This window comes from Diadema antillarum, unplaced genomic scaffold, assembly GCF_040938485.1.
Source record: "Diadema antillarum isolate AM-2024a unplaced genomic scaffold, OU_Dant_1.0 scf00000029, whole genome shotgun sequence".
NCBI classification, from domain to species: Eukaryota; Metazoa; Echinodermata; class Echinoidea; order Diadematoida; family Diadematidae; genus Diadema; species Diadema antillarum.
In genome coordinates, this window is record NW_027270918.1 from 1,730,582 (window position 1) to 1,747,506 (window position 16,925).

General features: G+C 40.1%; 1 protein-coding gene across 1 annotated transcript in view; it reads right to left on the reverse strand.

Moving 5' to 3' along the window:
- The window catches only part of LOC139737937 (cilia- and flagella-associated protein 61-like), a 29,044-nt gene that overhangs the window by 8,428 nt on the left and 3,691 nt on the right, over positions 1-16,925 (reverse strand). The window contains exons 5-20 of the mRNA XM_071648605.1: positions 16,163-16,295; positions 15,221-15,368; positions 14,522-14,617; positions 10,291-10,515; positions 9,823-9,883; positions 8,899-8,959; positions 8,273-8,445; positions 7,511-7,619; positions 6,381-6,578; positions 5,358-5,633; positions 4,509-4,637; positions 3,784-3,911; positions 2,676-2,861; positions 1,888-1,969; positions 1,319-1,493; positions 133-492 (exon numbers count right to left, since the gene is read on the reverse strand). Coding sequence (XP_071504706.1) covers positions 133-492; positions 1,319-1,493; positions 1,888-1,969; positions 2,676-2,861; positions 3,784-3,911; positions 4,509-4,637; positions 5,358-5,633; positions 6,381-6,578; positions 7,511-7,619; positions 8,273-8,445; positions 8,899-8,959; positions 9,823-9,883; positions 10,291-10,515; positions 14,522-14,617; positions 15,221-15,368; positions 16,163-16,295 — 2,540 coding nt within the window. The remainder of the gene's footprint in view (positions 1-132; positions 493-1,318; positions 1,494-1,887; positions 1,970-2,675; positions 2,862-3,783; positions 3,912-4,508; positions 4,638-5,357; positions 5,634-6,380; positions 6,579-7,510; positions 7,620-8,272; positions 8,446-8,898; positions 8,960-9,822; positions 9,884-10,290; positions 10,516-14,521; positions 14,618-15,220; positions 15,369-16,162; positions 16,296-16,925) is intronic.

Genomic DNA, 16,925 nt, shown 5'->3' on the forward strand with positions numbered 1-16,925 from the left:
GTGGTCCACTTTTGGCTTGGTTCAGTACGATACGGCACACTTTAGGAGCGTTCTAGTGCTCATCTGACATGGGTACAGTACGGTACAGTTTGCTTTAGGAGAGCGCTCGAACGCACCCTTAGTTTTACACACCTTTGAAGGCCTCATAGTCCACAGCCTTACGATGGAAGCAGAAGAAGACAGAGCACTCCAGCTTGAGGGGCTTGGTGTCCGAGGTGAAGGAGGCACAGTAGACCTCCCCCTCTCCCTCCCTGTCATTCAAGCCCTTGCCGTCGTTCCACTGGGCCAGGAGGTACCCCTGGTGCAGCTCCACCCCGGCCTCGCCCATGCTGCGGTGGACAGCCTCCTGGACGGCCGTGTTGTTGAAGCAGGTGACGGCGAAGCGCTGTGGGGGCTGCACCATGGCGATGCGGTGGCCAGGCACGCCCAGCTTCAGCAGGGTCTGGACGGCAGTGTAGGCGTCAAGGCTGCTGCCATAGACAATGGCTTTACCTGTGAGTTCAGTCAGCAAAGGAGGGGTGATGATTAATCATACATATCTTCATTAAACATGTTTCCAAGGAGTGCCATGTAGTGCAAAAATCAGCAGAATATGCTGAAGGAAGAGTCACAGTACATTGTATTTCCAAGTATTATGTGTGCTTACATTCTACCATACATGTACATGAAGATAGCTAACTAATGGACTGCTCAGAATAAAAGGAATCACCCAAGAAACAATGTAAATATTCATGAATGACAAAGATTAAACCACAAGAACATTCTGCACGAAGAATCAAGTTCAAGTGGTACAAACACTGAACACATGAAGAGAATTAATACAGTTATCATTACCCTACTTACAAGATATAAGAATGAATTGAACCTCGTTGTGGTAAAATAGCAGACAGACAATCATTGATAGCCATGTGCTTTTTGATGTACTTGGGCAATCCAGGGCACTGTTTCATGAAAGTTTTCAGTCCTGACAAGTTGTCAGTCTCTGACAATTACCATAGTAACAGTCAGTGACCAGAACTTCTCAGCCGATCAAAACCAGGGATTTTACTGAAGTTGTCAAATTGACAACTTGTCAGGGCTGACAACTTTCATGAAACAGTGCCCAGAATTAGAAGGCAAGTCGGTGACATATAGGCTACAAAACATTACATGACTTTCAGCCTCCACATGCTACAGAAAATGGGAGGTGTTTTTTGCTGTTGTTGTTGCTTTTTTTTTATTGCATTTGTTTTGTTTTGCTTGTTTGTTTTTTTCTTTTTTGAAGACCTAGAACAGACTTTGATGAATTTGTTGATGGCCTGGAACAGAGCACACATACCCTCGGCGTTGACGAATCTCTTGTTGAGCCATCTGATGGTCTGAGCGGCTTCCATCTCGTCGTTGACGGTGAAGACATTCTTGGGTTTGGGACCGATGAACCGCCGGTCGGGGTTGTTGGGAACCTCCTTGTTGGTCACCAGCTTGCTAACATCAGCACCGGTCGGGCAACTCACCTAGAATGCAGTGACAGTCACAAAAGAGACCTCAATATAAGTGTTGCATTTCTTTCCTTTGACATGATATAAGCACAAATGTGATTCTGCCCTGTACCTGCTGTAATTTGAAGGCTCCTCACATTTCGAAGTCACCAAGAAGGTACAATCCTGAATGCTGTTTTTTACGACACTGCAACCTACATATGATGAACTACAGTGAACATGAATTGATCACAGAATCATACTGAGCATCCATCTTGGTACAGTCATTACTTAATAATTTTCTAAATATTTGCAAATTTAAAATTTATCCTGTTATATAAAATCTAACTTTGTTGCCAAAACTGTAGAAGAGCTTTTAATACTGAAACAAAACCTAAGACTACTAAAAACAAAGTAAGATGGTTCTTACCTGATACTGCTGTCCAGTAGCTATGATGAGATGGTCATATGGTACCTTGGTTCCATTGCTCACCTTCACGTACTTGCTGGCTCTGGACAACACAAACAATAACAGCTGAACATTATTGCTGCAATGGGATCTTCTCTTTTATAATGGAAGTTATGTCAATAGGGAAACAGAAAGGTATTAGCTGTTTAAAAAAAAATGGTACTGAAATGCCTTTATTGCTCAGAACTGACATAATATCCTTATTTTAAAAAAGAATGGTACTGAAATGCCTTTATTGCTCTGAACTGACATAATATCCTTATTAAAAAAAATGGTACTGAAATGCCTTTATTGCTCTGAACTGACATAATATCCTTATGAGAAAAAAAAATGGAAGAAATAGAGCACAATCACCATCACACAAGAGATTTGGTGAACTTTATTTTTCAAATCATCACATTCAAGTAGTATATGCCAACAATATGTTGCTCACTTTCTTTAAAATGTCTTCTATGGAAACTTTATACCTGCTAACCATGAAATTCAATGAATAAGCACAAATGGGAGAATACATTGCAAATACAGGAATTTTTATGCATCGCCCATACCTCACCATTAGCCAATATTCACACCAGAAACAGAAGGTTGAATAAAGCTTTCTTTTTCCTGAAATAAAACAAACAAGCAGAATTTAGATGTCCTCCTTTATTGTTTTGGATGGTTTCATTGTGATGTTTATTGCTTTTCTCTAAGATCTGTCCAGTGGCCGATTTGAAATGGGAACTGACCAGGCCATCCAGGCCACTCACCTGTTAATGGCTATCATCTTGGAGGCGACCACGTTGACCCACGACCGGAGCGAGATCTGCGAGAGCTCGTTGTGATTGTAGCAGTGGCTGGTGGACAGGAAGCCGGAGCGCACCTCATCGTGAGGGAGATGGTTGGGGAGACCGTGGGGGGAGACCAGGCACAGGTTGTTGAACCTCAGGTGGGGACTGGTGAGAACGAGAGTATTCAACAACAAATGAAACAAACACAAATTGTAGAAGAGGACTAGCCAATGTCATGTCATGAATGTCATCTACATGAGGCTACAATGCAGGGTCTGCATTCATGTTTTGTGATAACAAGTCCATTGAAACACATGTAGAAGTGTACTTGGACTAATCTGTAGAAATTACCAAGTATCCGACTTACGTAATCTCAAACCTAGATTTGTTGAATTCACATTTAATACAATACTGCTAAAATCTAGATATTAAAACATTATTCTTACATTACTGTAAAAGTGGAAATTTTCGCGGTGTTGAAATTTATGCGCATTTCATGCAACCAGAAACTAGCGCTAAAATAAAAGCAAGCGAATATTTCTGCTGCTCGTGTCTTCTAGTCGTTAATGTCTTGATTCCGCAGAATCAAAAACACAGGAAACTCTTCTTGCCCGGCCGAGCGCAAAAAATTAGTCGCACGAAAATATCCACTCTTACATTATGCCTCAGTAACCACCAGAAGTAGATATGTTGGCAGGAGAACAAATTATGAGGAGACCACACACATAGCATTACAACAGAACCCAAATCTTCTCAAGATCTCATTGTACAGCTGTACATCAAAACGCAAAAACGCACTAAAAGCATCAAGAGGTAACCATATATTATACCAGGTTGGCTTCTTCTATTGCTACAAGGCTCATAAAAGAGACAAGCATGCAGCACTTGCAAGAATGAATGCATGTTTTTGTTGTTTCATGCCTGAATTTGAAAAAAAAAAAATACACATAAACAAAGAAGGAAAGTGACCTTACAATTCAGATAATAAGAATTGGGGGGGGGGATACAGAGACATAAAGAAAATCTTGATGCTTCATCTCTGATTATGTAGGGATTGGCATGAGCTGTGAAGCATGCATGTGCTTACCAGAATGCCAACGTTTCAAGAAAAGCGATGCTGGTGTCTGACGCTCCCACCACCACGATGCGAGCGTTTATGGTGACTTTGGGTTCCAGGGTCAGTTTGCGATTGATGTGACTCAAAGCATACATTTCCTAGAGACAGAAATAAAACAGTTGAAGAGAGAATGTTTCATATCAATCATTTATAGTTGAAGGCACAGCAAATTTTGCAGAAATACTGTCTGCAGCCAAAAATGCTTTCCTTTGTTTGGGAAAAAGGAACCTCGACGCCCAAACATATTCTAGCAAATATTTTGCTTTTCCTTGTATGATCAAATCAACATTCACGCTACAGGCAAACCATTTTGCCACATTCAGTTTACGTTTTTTCCCCCGATAGGAAAAGCAGTTGACATTAACAACATGGCGTACATCGATCTCCATCAGTCTTACAACATTGAAATATTCTGCAAAACTTTAACTTAGATATTTTACGAGCTTGTCATCAGCGCACATTTCTTTAAACAATGATTTAACAATTCTTCAAAATGTATGTCACAAAACCACATAATTACACTTCTCTCTGGTTTCAAAAATCTTGAGGTACTGATGCACCTCTCTTTGGCATCAGATTGAAAGGTAATATGCATTTACAGTTACTATAATATGTGATTGCTGTTGATTATGCTTTTTGTAGTGTTTTGTTTGAAATGGTAGTTAAAAGGGATTTTTTTTCGGGTAGCTACATACCTGCTGCTTGATTACTCTCTCCGATGGTGCATTCTGCCCAAGCTGTTTGAGCGGGTAGATGATTTGTCGGCGAGCCCTGACAGGGACCATGAAGTTGAGAGAAGTGACCAGGGAGTGCTTTGTGTCCTCCTGTGTGAAATATAATGATCACAATGGTAAATAGACAACTCACTTCTTGAAAATGAACTAGGGGAAAACATCCAAATATATCGCTTTCCTTACGCAATATCACCTTCACATCTACAGATGTGGTACATTACTAGCTCAGGTAACATCGAGGAAATATCAATTCAATGCCAGCTAAATGTGTTAGGAGGCAGATTAAGTTGTAAAAGATCGCCACACTATCTTACATACACAATACCATGTATTAATTAATGAGGCCACGGGCAGGGCTCAACAGCCATAAAAATTGATGTCAGGCCATCAAATTTCCAAAAAGGTTTCATCTTTTAGTGGCCCGATAGGGTAACTATAGTTTCAAATGGATTGATATGATTCCTTTCATTTCAGGCCACCGCAACTTGAAATCTAACGATATTAGGGGCTCGAACGATCCACCAGAAAACAAAAAAAACTGGTGTCGAGCCTTGTCGTAGGTCATATATCCTTCAGTAGCATCAATCCTACTGCAAACTATAGTGCATAATCATAACATTGTAAATGTGTCAAACAAAATGTCTTGCAAAGACAATACTGTGGATCAATAAGACAAGGGTGTCTATCATATTCACTGTCAAGCATAATGCATTAACATTCATTCACCCATTACTGCTCCAGTGTCAATGTGATTAATGTGGTCTAGATCTTGCATCATGCTGTGGGTGTCCATAGCTCTCCGATACTCACCGAGAACTGAGGATAGACGGGATAGTAGAGGCAGGTCTGATGAGACTGCCTGAGGATCTCCTTGAGGAAGTGCTTGGTGCGGTGCTGAAAGATGGGGTTCAGAGCGAAGTGGTGGAGGTGGCCGTGCTCATCCCGCCGGTGGTGGTTGAAGTAGATGAAGTCCTCGATGTTGTAGTGGGAGCGGATGAACTCAATGTCCTCCTCTACCCTGGTAAGCGCCACGCCCACCACCTGGTCCAGGCAGGTCGCTACAAAGGCCTTGATGGGCGTACCGTCCTGCCAAACATTCAAAATTAAACTGCTAAAATACCTGCAAGATATTGTCTTAATGGACATGAAGACACTACAATGCAACCAGTCACATGTCCTTGCTCACAGCCACAGTTTGCTAAGCTGTTCTCTTGACATTTTGTTTCCTTCCCTACAAACTTGACTTCAATGATGATTAAACACAATTTACTCTGGTGCAACAATGTGTTAATCCCACATGGGTCCTTCTGTGTTACACGAGGACTATAGGGAGAACATGATCCCTATCGCTAGAGAACTACATTCGGGGCATGTGTGCTAACTGGAATGAAGAACAGAGGAAATATATATCTACATCGCCAAATAAAGCACAGGATTACAATATTTCGTTGATAACAAATTTGCAAGTTCTGTTTACGTTGTGTTCTGTTGTCAGTAATGTTTAAAAGTAATGGTCAATTATATTATTTGCATTGAAACATTGAAAAATGCAGAAATAAAACCAAACCAAACTAAACTGTATTCGAACTATCATCATCACTGTCATCATCATCGTCACTGTCAACAAAGAACAGCAAGCTCAGGATATGTTTCAATAAGGGTACGATAATTGACTATCATATTGGCTTCTCCAAAACTCATTCTTCTTCAAAATGCATGTATTTGGTTTCAAGAAATATACCATTCTACTTGGCACATTAATTTCTGCCATATCTCCTTCTTGCACTAAGCTTAATGACCTTCATAAATAAACTAATGTCTTTTAACTAATACCTCATCCCTCCTGGCTTTGTTGAATTTGTCCAGGTCAGCCAGCAGCACCTCCTTGTTATAGATATTCTCAGCCAGAGTCTGGATGGCCGGCACGTCGGCCGTCCTGGCCGGTCGGACGGTGAAGGACTGGAGGAGACCGGCCCGGTTGAAGAGGTAGAGCTCCTGGGGTAGGACACTGGGAACCTTAGGGGTCACTCTCTGTGGAGACAGAGGAATTCAGAAAGGTTGACCTGTGGCTAATTTCATTCTTGATTCTCCAACTATAAAAGCTGGTATTTTTTTTTTGTGTGTACAGATATTTTTGCAAATGAAGAGGTCACAACCATTTGCATGAGATATTGTTTTTGTAATTTGACACAAAGGCTATGGTAGTGCAACTCTCATGCTTCAGGTTTGATTGATAGGGAGGGATGCACGTAACGTTAGACATACTAGCATGTTGCATTACCGTGAAACAGGTTATTGGGTTCATCTTATCATGAATTATAAAATGGGTTCAAGAATGTAGCCAATAGGAAGAGCTGAAATTAGTCACGTGGGCATTGTTTACTTTAGTACCATTGCACTGCTGTTATCCTATGGTAGATTGCCAATCTGTGCGCGCGGCTCCTTTGAATTGCATGCAATGCTTATAAGAAAATGCAAAGGTTGATATCGCGATATCGATGGATATTTCCCGTGAAAATTTGGATCAGCTACTGTCAAAATTTTACGCTGGGGCAAGAAAGGAGGACGGTACATCGTACAGCAAACGTAGTACACTGTATTCAGACAATCAGGTATGCAGTACAGTAGACCTACAGTACAGTACAGTGTTAGATCTACTGTAGCAGGTGAAGTTATCCTATGGTAAGTGAAAAATAACTCATATAGACCGATTTTATAAAACAAATGATGCACAGGATTATTTCGTGGCGTTAGTGAAGGTGCGGCGCACTCTAGAGTATTGACAATGGTGCAACATGCACTCGGCGCAAACTCTATCCTGTGCATCATTTGTATAATAATACCATGCACCACTACAACAATCTGGTTGCACTTGATGAATATTAAAGCCAAATGGATAGGATTGTTGGTGGCATGAGGATCCCAAGCCGCATGCACCAATATTAGTAGTTTTCTCCACTCACCACAAAGTTCTGGAGTAGGGGAAACTCTGGAACTAGATGAGGGACGGTGAGCACACAGAAGTCCTTGTCAGGAAACAGGGAGAATGCCATTGGCAAGAAGTCTTGTGACCTTCAGTGGGGAATCAAATCAGTGAGTGATGAAGAAGGGGTCGAAGAAGGCATAAAAATGACACAATCTAATATTTACGACTATCAACCATATCGGACATCTGAGCAGGGCAATTTTTATTCTTTATTGCACAAGTTTCAACGGTCATCATCATCGACAGGTCAATTATTTTGTTACTGCCCGCTCAGAAACGTCAATGACAAAATGCTTGTACGATAGCATACTCTACATTGGATAGGCACTGTAGACGTGCTATCGCCCACTTGTAGCAAGAGTTCATGCACTTAGCAAGAGATGGCCAGCTGTACCACATCCAGTAATAACAAGTTACCATGTAATCTATTTGTTTTCCCCTTTTTGAAATGCAATCAATTAATTACATTAATTGTCCATATTTTCAAGTTTGCTCTAGATGTCTGATTTTGTAAATAACAATAATAGGGACTGGCAACTTTCAGGGGATTCAACATTAAATGCCCTCACTAGAATCGTATTGCGGCAAGGTACCAATCCCTCGAAGGCCATGAATGCTGTACACAAAAACAACTGACAACTCAAAAAGAGTCACACTGTAAGTTTTATCTCTTCAGTGGATCAGAGAAATTGACGTCCACTGGAGGTTGTCTATCCCATGGTGGCTGCAAGTGCTGTACCTCATTTCGTATCTCTCATCGATGCAGAATAGCTGGATGGAGAAGGCGTTGGATGCCCCGTGGTAGATGGGCTCAAAGCGTGGTTCGGGCAGGGGCGGCTCCGGGGTGATGCTCAGCTCTGAGAGAGGGGCTTCCAGGGTCTCTTCCTGGGCTGATGCTATGGAGCCTGATCTCTGAATATCAAATCAATGACAATAATGATGAACGATGAATGAATATAAGATGCATTTACCTTACAGCATTCTTACAGTCATGAGTACATGATAATGAAAATAAGGGCTATTCCCATGAAGTAACAATGCTTTTTGTCATTCTGGGGGTTTTTGTAGTTGTTGTTGTTGTTGTTTTATGAAAAAGTGGCAAATTACCTCCCCACAAATACTGAATATTATAAATAGATGAAGATTACATTTAATTAATGAAATACAATCACATCTGTTTTATAATGCATAAAGAAGAGTGAAAGAAAATCTGCATAGAATGCAATAATCAAAATGTTTATGCATTGCATCCAAAGCTCTTTTTTGCACCGACAATAATGTGGCACAGCAGGACAATCTACATGAGTATCTATTACAAATATGGCACAAGAATTGGGAAAGAGCCAAAGCGATCTTCACACTGACCTTTGACACACCGGACTTGACAGATTCCACCTCTTCCTTTTCACTGGTAACTGATGCAGAGCTACGTGATGGAGAGAGAGACTTTCTGATGTCAGCACTTAGCACAAATGTTCATGGTTGGACATCTGAGCATTTAGGGGCAGCTGGAGTGAACGCAAACCCATGACGAACAAACCCACGATACTCCACAATTGGTGTATTTTTTAGACTAAATTATCAACTTTTCTTCTATAATTGGCTTTGAAATTCCATTAAACTATAAGATATATGGTCCATCGTAACATTTCTGATGATAGACACACAATAAAATTGTTGTTGACAAATTACGGCAAAGAATGGCTGATTGAAGATTCTGAACGGATATGCTGTACTGTGTTGTCTGTATCACCACATACACTTGTACACTGAGTGCCTATATGCATGCGCTGCATTCATATTCATCCCACACGCTCTCGCTCCAAGCATGTACTATACACAGCGAGCTGTTTGTTTTCACTCTAGCTATGCTGGAAATGATGTACACCCGATCATGAGAATATCACAAATGTGGGGACAGTTTCAAATGGAAACATAACCGGTCATATCAATCAAGAGCATAATTATACTGGTACACAGGACACAAACATGATTCACAAGTTGAGTGATTGTGTGAATAAATTATTTTGTCTAGCACCCAGTAAGACTTTAACTTTGAAGAAGGGTTAACGGATAAGACTGTAATTCATATCCTGATCACAGATAAGATCTTAACTTACAAAACAAAATTTACACTTCTGAAAGCAGTGCTACAATGAAAGTTTCAAACAACTCAATATCGTCTTGATTAAGCATACACAGGATCAAAAAGTGTCATTTATTGCTCTCATTAAAATACTTGCACAGAGATTGCTAAGCAGTAGGAATAATAAACAATGACACACAAACCTTTTCATGTGGGCATCGCTCAATTTCCTCTCAATATGTAGTTCTGATTCTGCAACACTCCCTTTGAAATACAGAGCAACAAAGATAATTTCATTAATAGTAGGCCTATTGACTTTGCAAGAATAAAGTGAACATCTCAATTCAAATAATCTACATGACTATAAAAGTACAATGCTTCTTGCGATCAAAGAAATCATTCTGCATATCCCTCAACAAAGAAGTTGGATAATGAAGAAGACATGATCCCCAGTGATACATGTATACCAGTCTGTCTTGTAGGATATTTATTGTTTACATAACCTTGCAATGAATAAATTATGTGGAAGTACACAGTGTTTCAAACAAATAGTGACAGAAGAATGAATGATAATATTGTCACACTTAAAGCATCGGCAGTGATGATGGTGATATGTGTTGCGCTCTGAGAGTCACATTGCAATTATGCACAGGGAGCAGTCCAGGACCAACCTGCAGCTGTGGGTGGTTTGGCGAGGGGCGTGGCTGCCGGCTTGGGGGTGCCTTTAACTGGTAGCGGAGTGCTCTTAGCGGTCATGGGTGTGGTCCCTTTGGGTGGGAGGGGCGTCGCCTTGGCTTGCTGGGGTGTCTGGGTGGGAGGCGGCTGGGTGGAGCCGCCCACAGGTTTGGAGCCACTGGATGGCCGATCAGTAGCAGTAACGGTTCCTCCCGTGTCTCCTGATGGATTTAAACATACCATAACAAATACATATTCAGGGCTGCACACTGGCGCCGGTCCGACGGTCAAAGACCGGTAAAAGTCACTGTCGGACCGGTAACTTTTCAGGAAATCCACAAGTTACCGGTCCGAAAAAGCATTGGCGGGGTCAGTAGAAAGAAAAAGAGCAGCCCCGATCAGGGAGAAACAGAATGCAAGATATCGCACTGTTCAACAAGTTTTACGCAAGTTCTCGTTTATGTCTACCGGTGCAATTTGTACAGTAAACATATATTAGTTTTGAGCACTTCGACCAGTATTCGCGCTCGCTTGCGCATTGGCGCTGCTCACGCACTGCCATGCAATGCAATACATGCAAAGCATGTGCAGTGTAACTGCTTTTCGTTTGCTTGCGATCGGCGGTCATGCCAGACAAGAAGCATTGAAAGAAGCGCACGCATTTCTGGGTCATTTTACTCATGATTTTTTAACGCAAGATCGATCCGATCCCGTATTCGCAGCAGCGTGGCAGTTGACATGTTAGAACTAATTTACTTGTGTCGATTTTTAGAAAAAGTAAAAACATATTCGATATTCAGCGATACAGTAAATGGATCTGATTGCGTTTATTTTCATTTTACACAGTCATTTCACAACTGAATATTTTCATTCGTTCAGAATGGTCTCATAATGAAGATAGGCGCAAAAAGGATCACGAAATCGCCCCTTCAGTGTACCTTTTAAGAACGCATGCACAAAATGTGAAGAGATAATACTAGGGAGAAAAAAAAAAAAAAACCTCATGAAATCATCGCAGTCCCGCTTACATATTTGAGGTAGAAATCGTCCCAAAAAGGATCATGAATTCGGCCGGCCGCGTCGTACACCTTTCAAAAGCTCATGTAAGAAATGCGAAGAGATTATAGAGGAGAAAAAAAAATAAAGGACACATTTGGTGAGTGCATCATAAAAAATTACAGCCGAATAACAATTCATGAAATCAACGCAGTCCCGTTGAAATTTGAGGAAATAATAGGCGCAAAAAGGATCTTGAATTCAGTCCTGCATGCCGTGTTGGTTATCAAAAACACATGCACAAATGCGACGAGATTATCGGGAGAAAATAAAAAAACACATTTCTGCCCTTCTGGTGCGTGCATTACAAAAGATTACATCCGAAGTAATTCATGAAATCGCCACAATCCCGCTGATATTTGAGGTAGAAATAGGCGCAAAAAGGATCGTGAATTCGGCCGTGTCGTATGCCTTTTAAGAACGCATGTACGAAATGGGAAGAGATTAGCGGGAGAAAAATTAAGGACACATTTTCACCCCATTTGGCGCTTGCATCATATAGATTACAACCGAATAGTAATTCATGAAAATTTCGCAATCCCGTTGAAATTTGAGTAAGCAATAATAGGCGCAAAAAGAATCTCGAATTCAGCCCTGCATGCAGTGTATAATTTTGAAAACGCATGCACAAATGCGAAGAGATTATCGGGAGAAAAATAAAAAACGCATTTTCAACCCTTCTGGTGCATGTATCACAAAAGATTACAGCCGAAATAATTAATGACATATCGCAATCCCGCTAATATTTGATGTAGAAATAGGCGCTATAAAAGGATCGTGAATTCGGTCGTGTCGTATAGGCCTACCTTTTAAGAACGCATGTACGAAATGCGAAGAGATTATTGGGAGAAAAATACAGGACACACTTTCAACCCCTTTTGGCCCGTGCATCATAAAGATTACAGCCGAATAATAATTCATAAAATCATCGCAATCCCGTTGAAGTTTGAGGAAACAATAGGCGCAAAAAGAATCATGATTTTTGGCCGTGTCGCATATCTTTTAAGAACGCATTTACGAAATGCGAAGAATTTATCGGCAAAAAAATAAAGGACACATTTTCAACCCCTTTTGGTGCGTGTATCATAAAAGATTACAGCCGAAGTAATTCATGAAATCATCGCAATCCCGCTGATATTTGAGGTAGAAATAGGCGCAAGAAGGATCGTGAATTCGGCCGTGTCGTATACCTTTCAAGAACGCATGTACGGAATGCGAAGAGATTATGGGGAGAAAAATAAAGAACGCATTTTCAACCATTCTAGCTGGTGCGTGCATCACAAAAGATTACATCCGAAGTAATTCATGAAATCGCCACAATTCGGCTAATATTTGAGGTAAGAAATAGGCGAAAAAAGTATCATGAATTCGGCCGTGTGGAACTTAAGAACGCACTTCGAAATTCGAAAAGTTATCGGGAAAAAATAAAGGACACATTTACAACCCCTTTTGGCCCGTGCATCATAAAAGATTACAGCCGAAGTAATTTATGAAATCGTCACAATCCCGCTGATATTTGAGGTAGAAATAGGTGCAAAAAGTATCATGAATTCGGCCGTGTGGTACATCTTTTAAGAACGCACTTACGAAATTCGAAGAGTTTATCGGGAAAAAATATAGGACACATTTTCAACCCCTTTTGGCGTGTGCATAATATTACAGCCGAAGTAATATGCAGTCGTCACAATCCCGCTAATATTTGAGGTGGAAATGGGCGCAAAAAGGATTGCGAATTCGGCCCTGCATGTCGTGTACATTTCAAGAACGCATGCACAAATGCGAAGAGATTATCGGGAGAAAAATAAAGAACCCCTTGTTGCGCGTGCATCAGAAAATATCACAGCTAAAATAAATCATTAAATCGTCGCAATCCAACTGACCACCAAGAGCAGGTTACGCAGCAAGTCCGATGTTCAGAAAAAGTCACAAACGCATTTGATGCTATCTGATTTTGTTCATAATCATTTTACATCGTAATTCACAAACAAACATTCTATTTTTTTCCTATCTTTTTTAAAAATTTCTTGTGCAATAAATAATGCAAGTTTTAAAAAAAATATCAATCTGCAAAATGTACATGGGGGGGGGTACGTCCATAAAAAAACAAGAAAATAAGTTTGCAAGTCATTTAGATTTTTTTAGGTTGTCGTTGTTGACCGGTAAATTTTCTGTTTGGACCGGTAAAAATTGGTAAAACGGGGCATTTACCGGTCCGACAGAGACAGGTCGGACCGGCAGAAAAAATGGGTTAGTGTGCAGCCCTGACATATTATACAAAACAACGGTGTCTGAATAACTGCAAAGTCATATGCTCCTTCTGATTACTTATGCTAATCATTGGCATGCTATCCTTGTTTTGTTTGTTTTTTCTACCATTAAAGTATAGCACATGATGACATTTTCACCAACATTGTTTCAAACTACCACACTTAAATTGCATCTCCCATCATAGCAATGTTCCAAGCATGAAATTTCCCCCCATCTTCACAATATTCATCTCTCACATATTACAGTACATCAGTATCAAAGATAACTGTAAGACACTGAACACTCTCCATCCTAATACAACTTGATGATCACATTCCGTTCATTTATGTTTCATTTAACATCAACATCTGGATGCCACGACAGTGTACTTTCTACATCTATTATGCAAAGTGATAGACAAAAGTGGACAAAGACAGATTTGTAATATAAGAGATGGATACTCACAAGAGAATCAAAAAGAAGAAATGAGGCTTTCAAGGGATGGCATAGTTTTGGTTGAGATGGAGCTTCAGGTTCTCAACTTTTTTTGTGAGGTAATGAGAAAGTTCTTATGAAATATCAAGGGGCATACAATTCAAAGCTTACTTGAGAAAAATTTGTTTTGAAATGGCTGAGATATCCAAATACAAAGAAGTCCTATTAAAACGTGGGACCCAACTTTTATTAGGACCACTGTGTTTTACTTTGTTTTGGATATCTCAGCCGTGCCAAAACCGATTTTCATCAAAATAAATTTTTTATTCCTCTTAGAATTGTATACCCTTTAATATTCCATGAGTGATTTGTAATTATCTCGCAATAAGTTAAAAATCTGACTCCCCATCTCAACTGAAACTATACTATCCCTTTAGAATAAAAATGTGCAAAAAGCATGAGAGAGAGAGAGTGGACAAGGTTGGATACCTTTCTTGCTGGATGAGACTGAGCTGGTTCGAGACAGTGGTTTCTCACTGCCTGCCTGGCTCCCAGATGCCGCATCATCAGGAAGCGCTGGTTCTTCTGGGGGCAAGAAACGCATATTGTACGAGAGTAAACTTGATGTCTCATACACAATACTCTACTTCATGAATACATTTCATGACATACGACACCTCAGGATAATGTACAGTTTAAGTAAGTTTAGTCAATTTTCCATCTCTACTTAGATTTCCTTTTCATGGAAAACAGATGATGAAGTCTCCATCTTGTAATTTTTAATACAGAATGGACAAAACAAACAAACAAACAAACAAACAAACAAACATGTCATAGACAAAAGTATTACCAAGCAGCTCAACATTGGCAAATTATCAGGACACTTGTACTGAGCATTGAACAATACAATGACATACCAGTAAATGAAAGCATGGTGTTTATGAGCTTCACAAAATTTGCAATGTACAAAAATTTATAAGCATTTTTACGGAGTGAGTTGTGCATTTCTCACTGGACTTGTGGTTTTCATACTACACAAAATGCTTGTGATTTTTTTTCCTTAAAAAATGAATCAACAACATAAATTAAGCAAACGCTCTGCCGCTGACATCATTAATCAACAACATAAATCATTTAAACACTCTGTTGCTGACATCAAATAGAACCAGAGAACAAGGTGTGACCTACCAGGGGGTGGTGGAGTGGGGGCCCTCAGCACATCATCGGGGTGTGGTTTCCTGAGCCCATGGAACGGTCCCAGCTCAAAGCAGGTGTTGAGGAGAGCCACGTCCACATCGGTGGAGAGACTCATGAAACCCACGGCCGTTCCCTCGGTCTGAGCACACACGGTCATAGCAGAGATTGTCAAGGAGTAAAGTCATTCAAATTGCGTTAAAGTCTATCACATGTCTATCGTGTCTATTTGAGAGGCCAGTATTCTTGGAGTTTCTGGAACCATACTATGCAGGTAATAATTGATTAGCAGTTTTGACAATGGGAAAATACTTTAAACAAAGTCCTGTACAGTCCTGTGTAAAAAACCTGCTACACACAAGAAATTTTGTATAGCGGTCATATCTAAAATGCATAGCAAATTGTGATGCCATACTATGAAATTATTCCCTGTTATGTACTGGCTAAGATTCCAATTTCTTTCATTTTCCTGTGAAAGAGACACTTCATCATATAACATTTGTGAAGGCATATTATGACAAATACAACAACACTCCTGTACAAAACTTGGTCAAAGAAAGAAATTGTCTCATCTAACATATGTGTATGAATATGATAGATTCCAGTGTAACATATCATTTAGCATACGGAGATTCATACCAAGTGTATTGTCTCTCATCTGGAGCAATTTTCAAATGTATGTAATAACAGCAGGATAACTTTAAATATTTTAAATACTTTATGAATGCCTTACTTTTGTCTAAGAGCCACTGCTCAACCTGAAAATCAATTTGAATTACATATTTCACTACTCGCGTACACGGTTACGACATCTTCTAGCACAATGAAACTCACAGATCAAGTTGTAAAGGACAACAAATTCCTTTAGCACTTGGTCATTTCTAATGAGCAAAAGTATACAGTGAAGAAAATTAATAGAAGAGTACTTGGCTGTACCTCCACTATGATAGCCTGGTTGTTGTCATCTTGGGATTCAATCAGCTCGGCCAGGAAGAAGTCACCATAGGTCGTTTTCAGCATGTCACTTTGCCGGTTGAATATTGGGGTCAGATCATCGTGGTCCTCAACTCTGGGCAAGAGATCAATCAAGTCAAAGTAGATCCATTGTAAATCAACTAAACACAAAGCTGGACGACAGACATATATACCACAGATGAACAGCCTGTAAAACAATGATGTGCAATTGAATTGGAAAGTAGTCTACATATCTGCATTACCAATCTGAAATTACTACAAAATAGCATGACTGTGATTTCCCAAAATAACACAATAACACAATACATTGTACATATCCCTACAGAGCTAGTACCAATCAAATATGTACCACAAAAGATATTTACCCACGCCGATGAAAATCGGCAGGGGGTTATGTAAAGGGTTCCGTATGTTTGTTTGTTTGTTTGTTTGTTTGTTTGTTTGTTTGTTTTTTTGTTTGTGTGTTTGTTTGTTTGTTTGTTTGTTTGTTTGTTTGTTTGTTTGTTTGTTTGTTTGTTTGTGTACAAGATAACAAGAGAACGGGTAAACGGATTTGCACGAAATGTTCAGGGGATGTCTGGATAATGACAGGAAAGAATCGATTAGATTTTGGTGATAATCGGTTGACCCTTGCAAATTCTGTGCGACCTTTAAGTTTTGACCCCATGGTATAGTGACCACTCCGAAAATTTCCCGTTTCTCACTTTGCGATTTTCCGCTACTA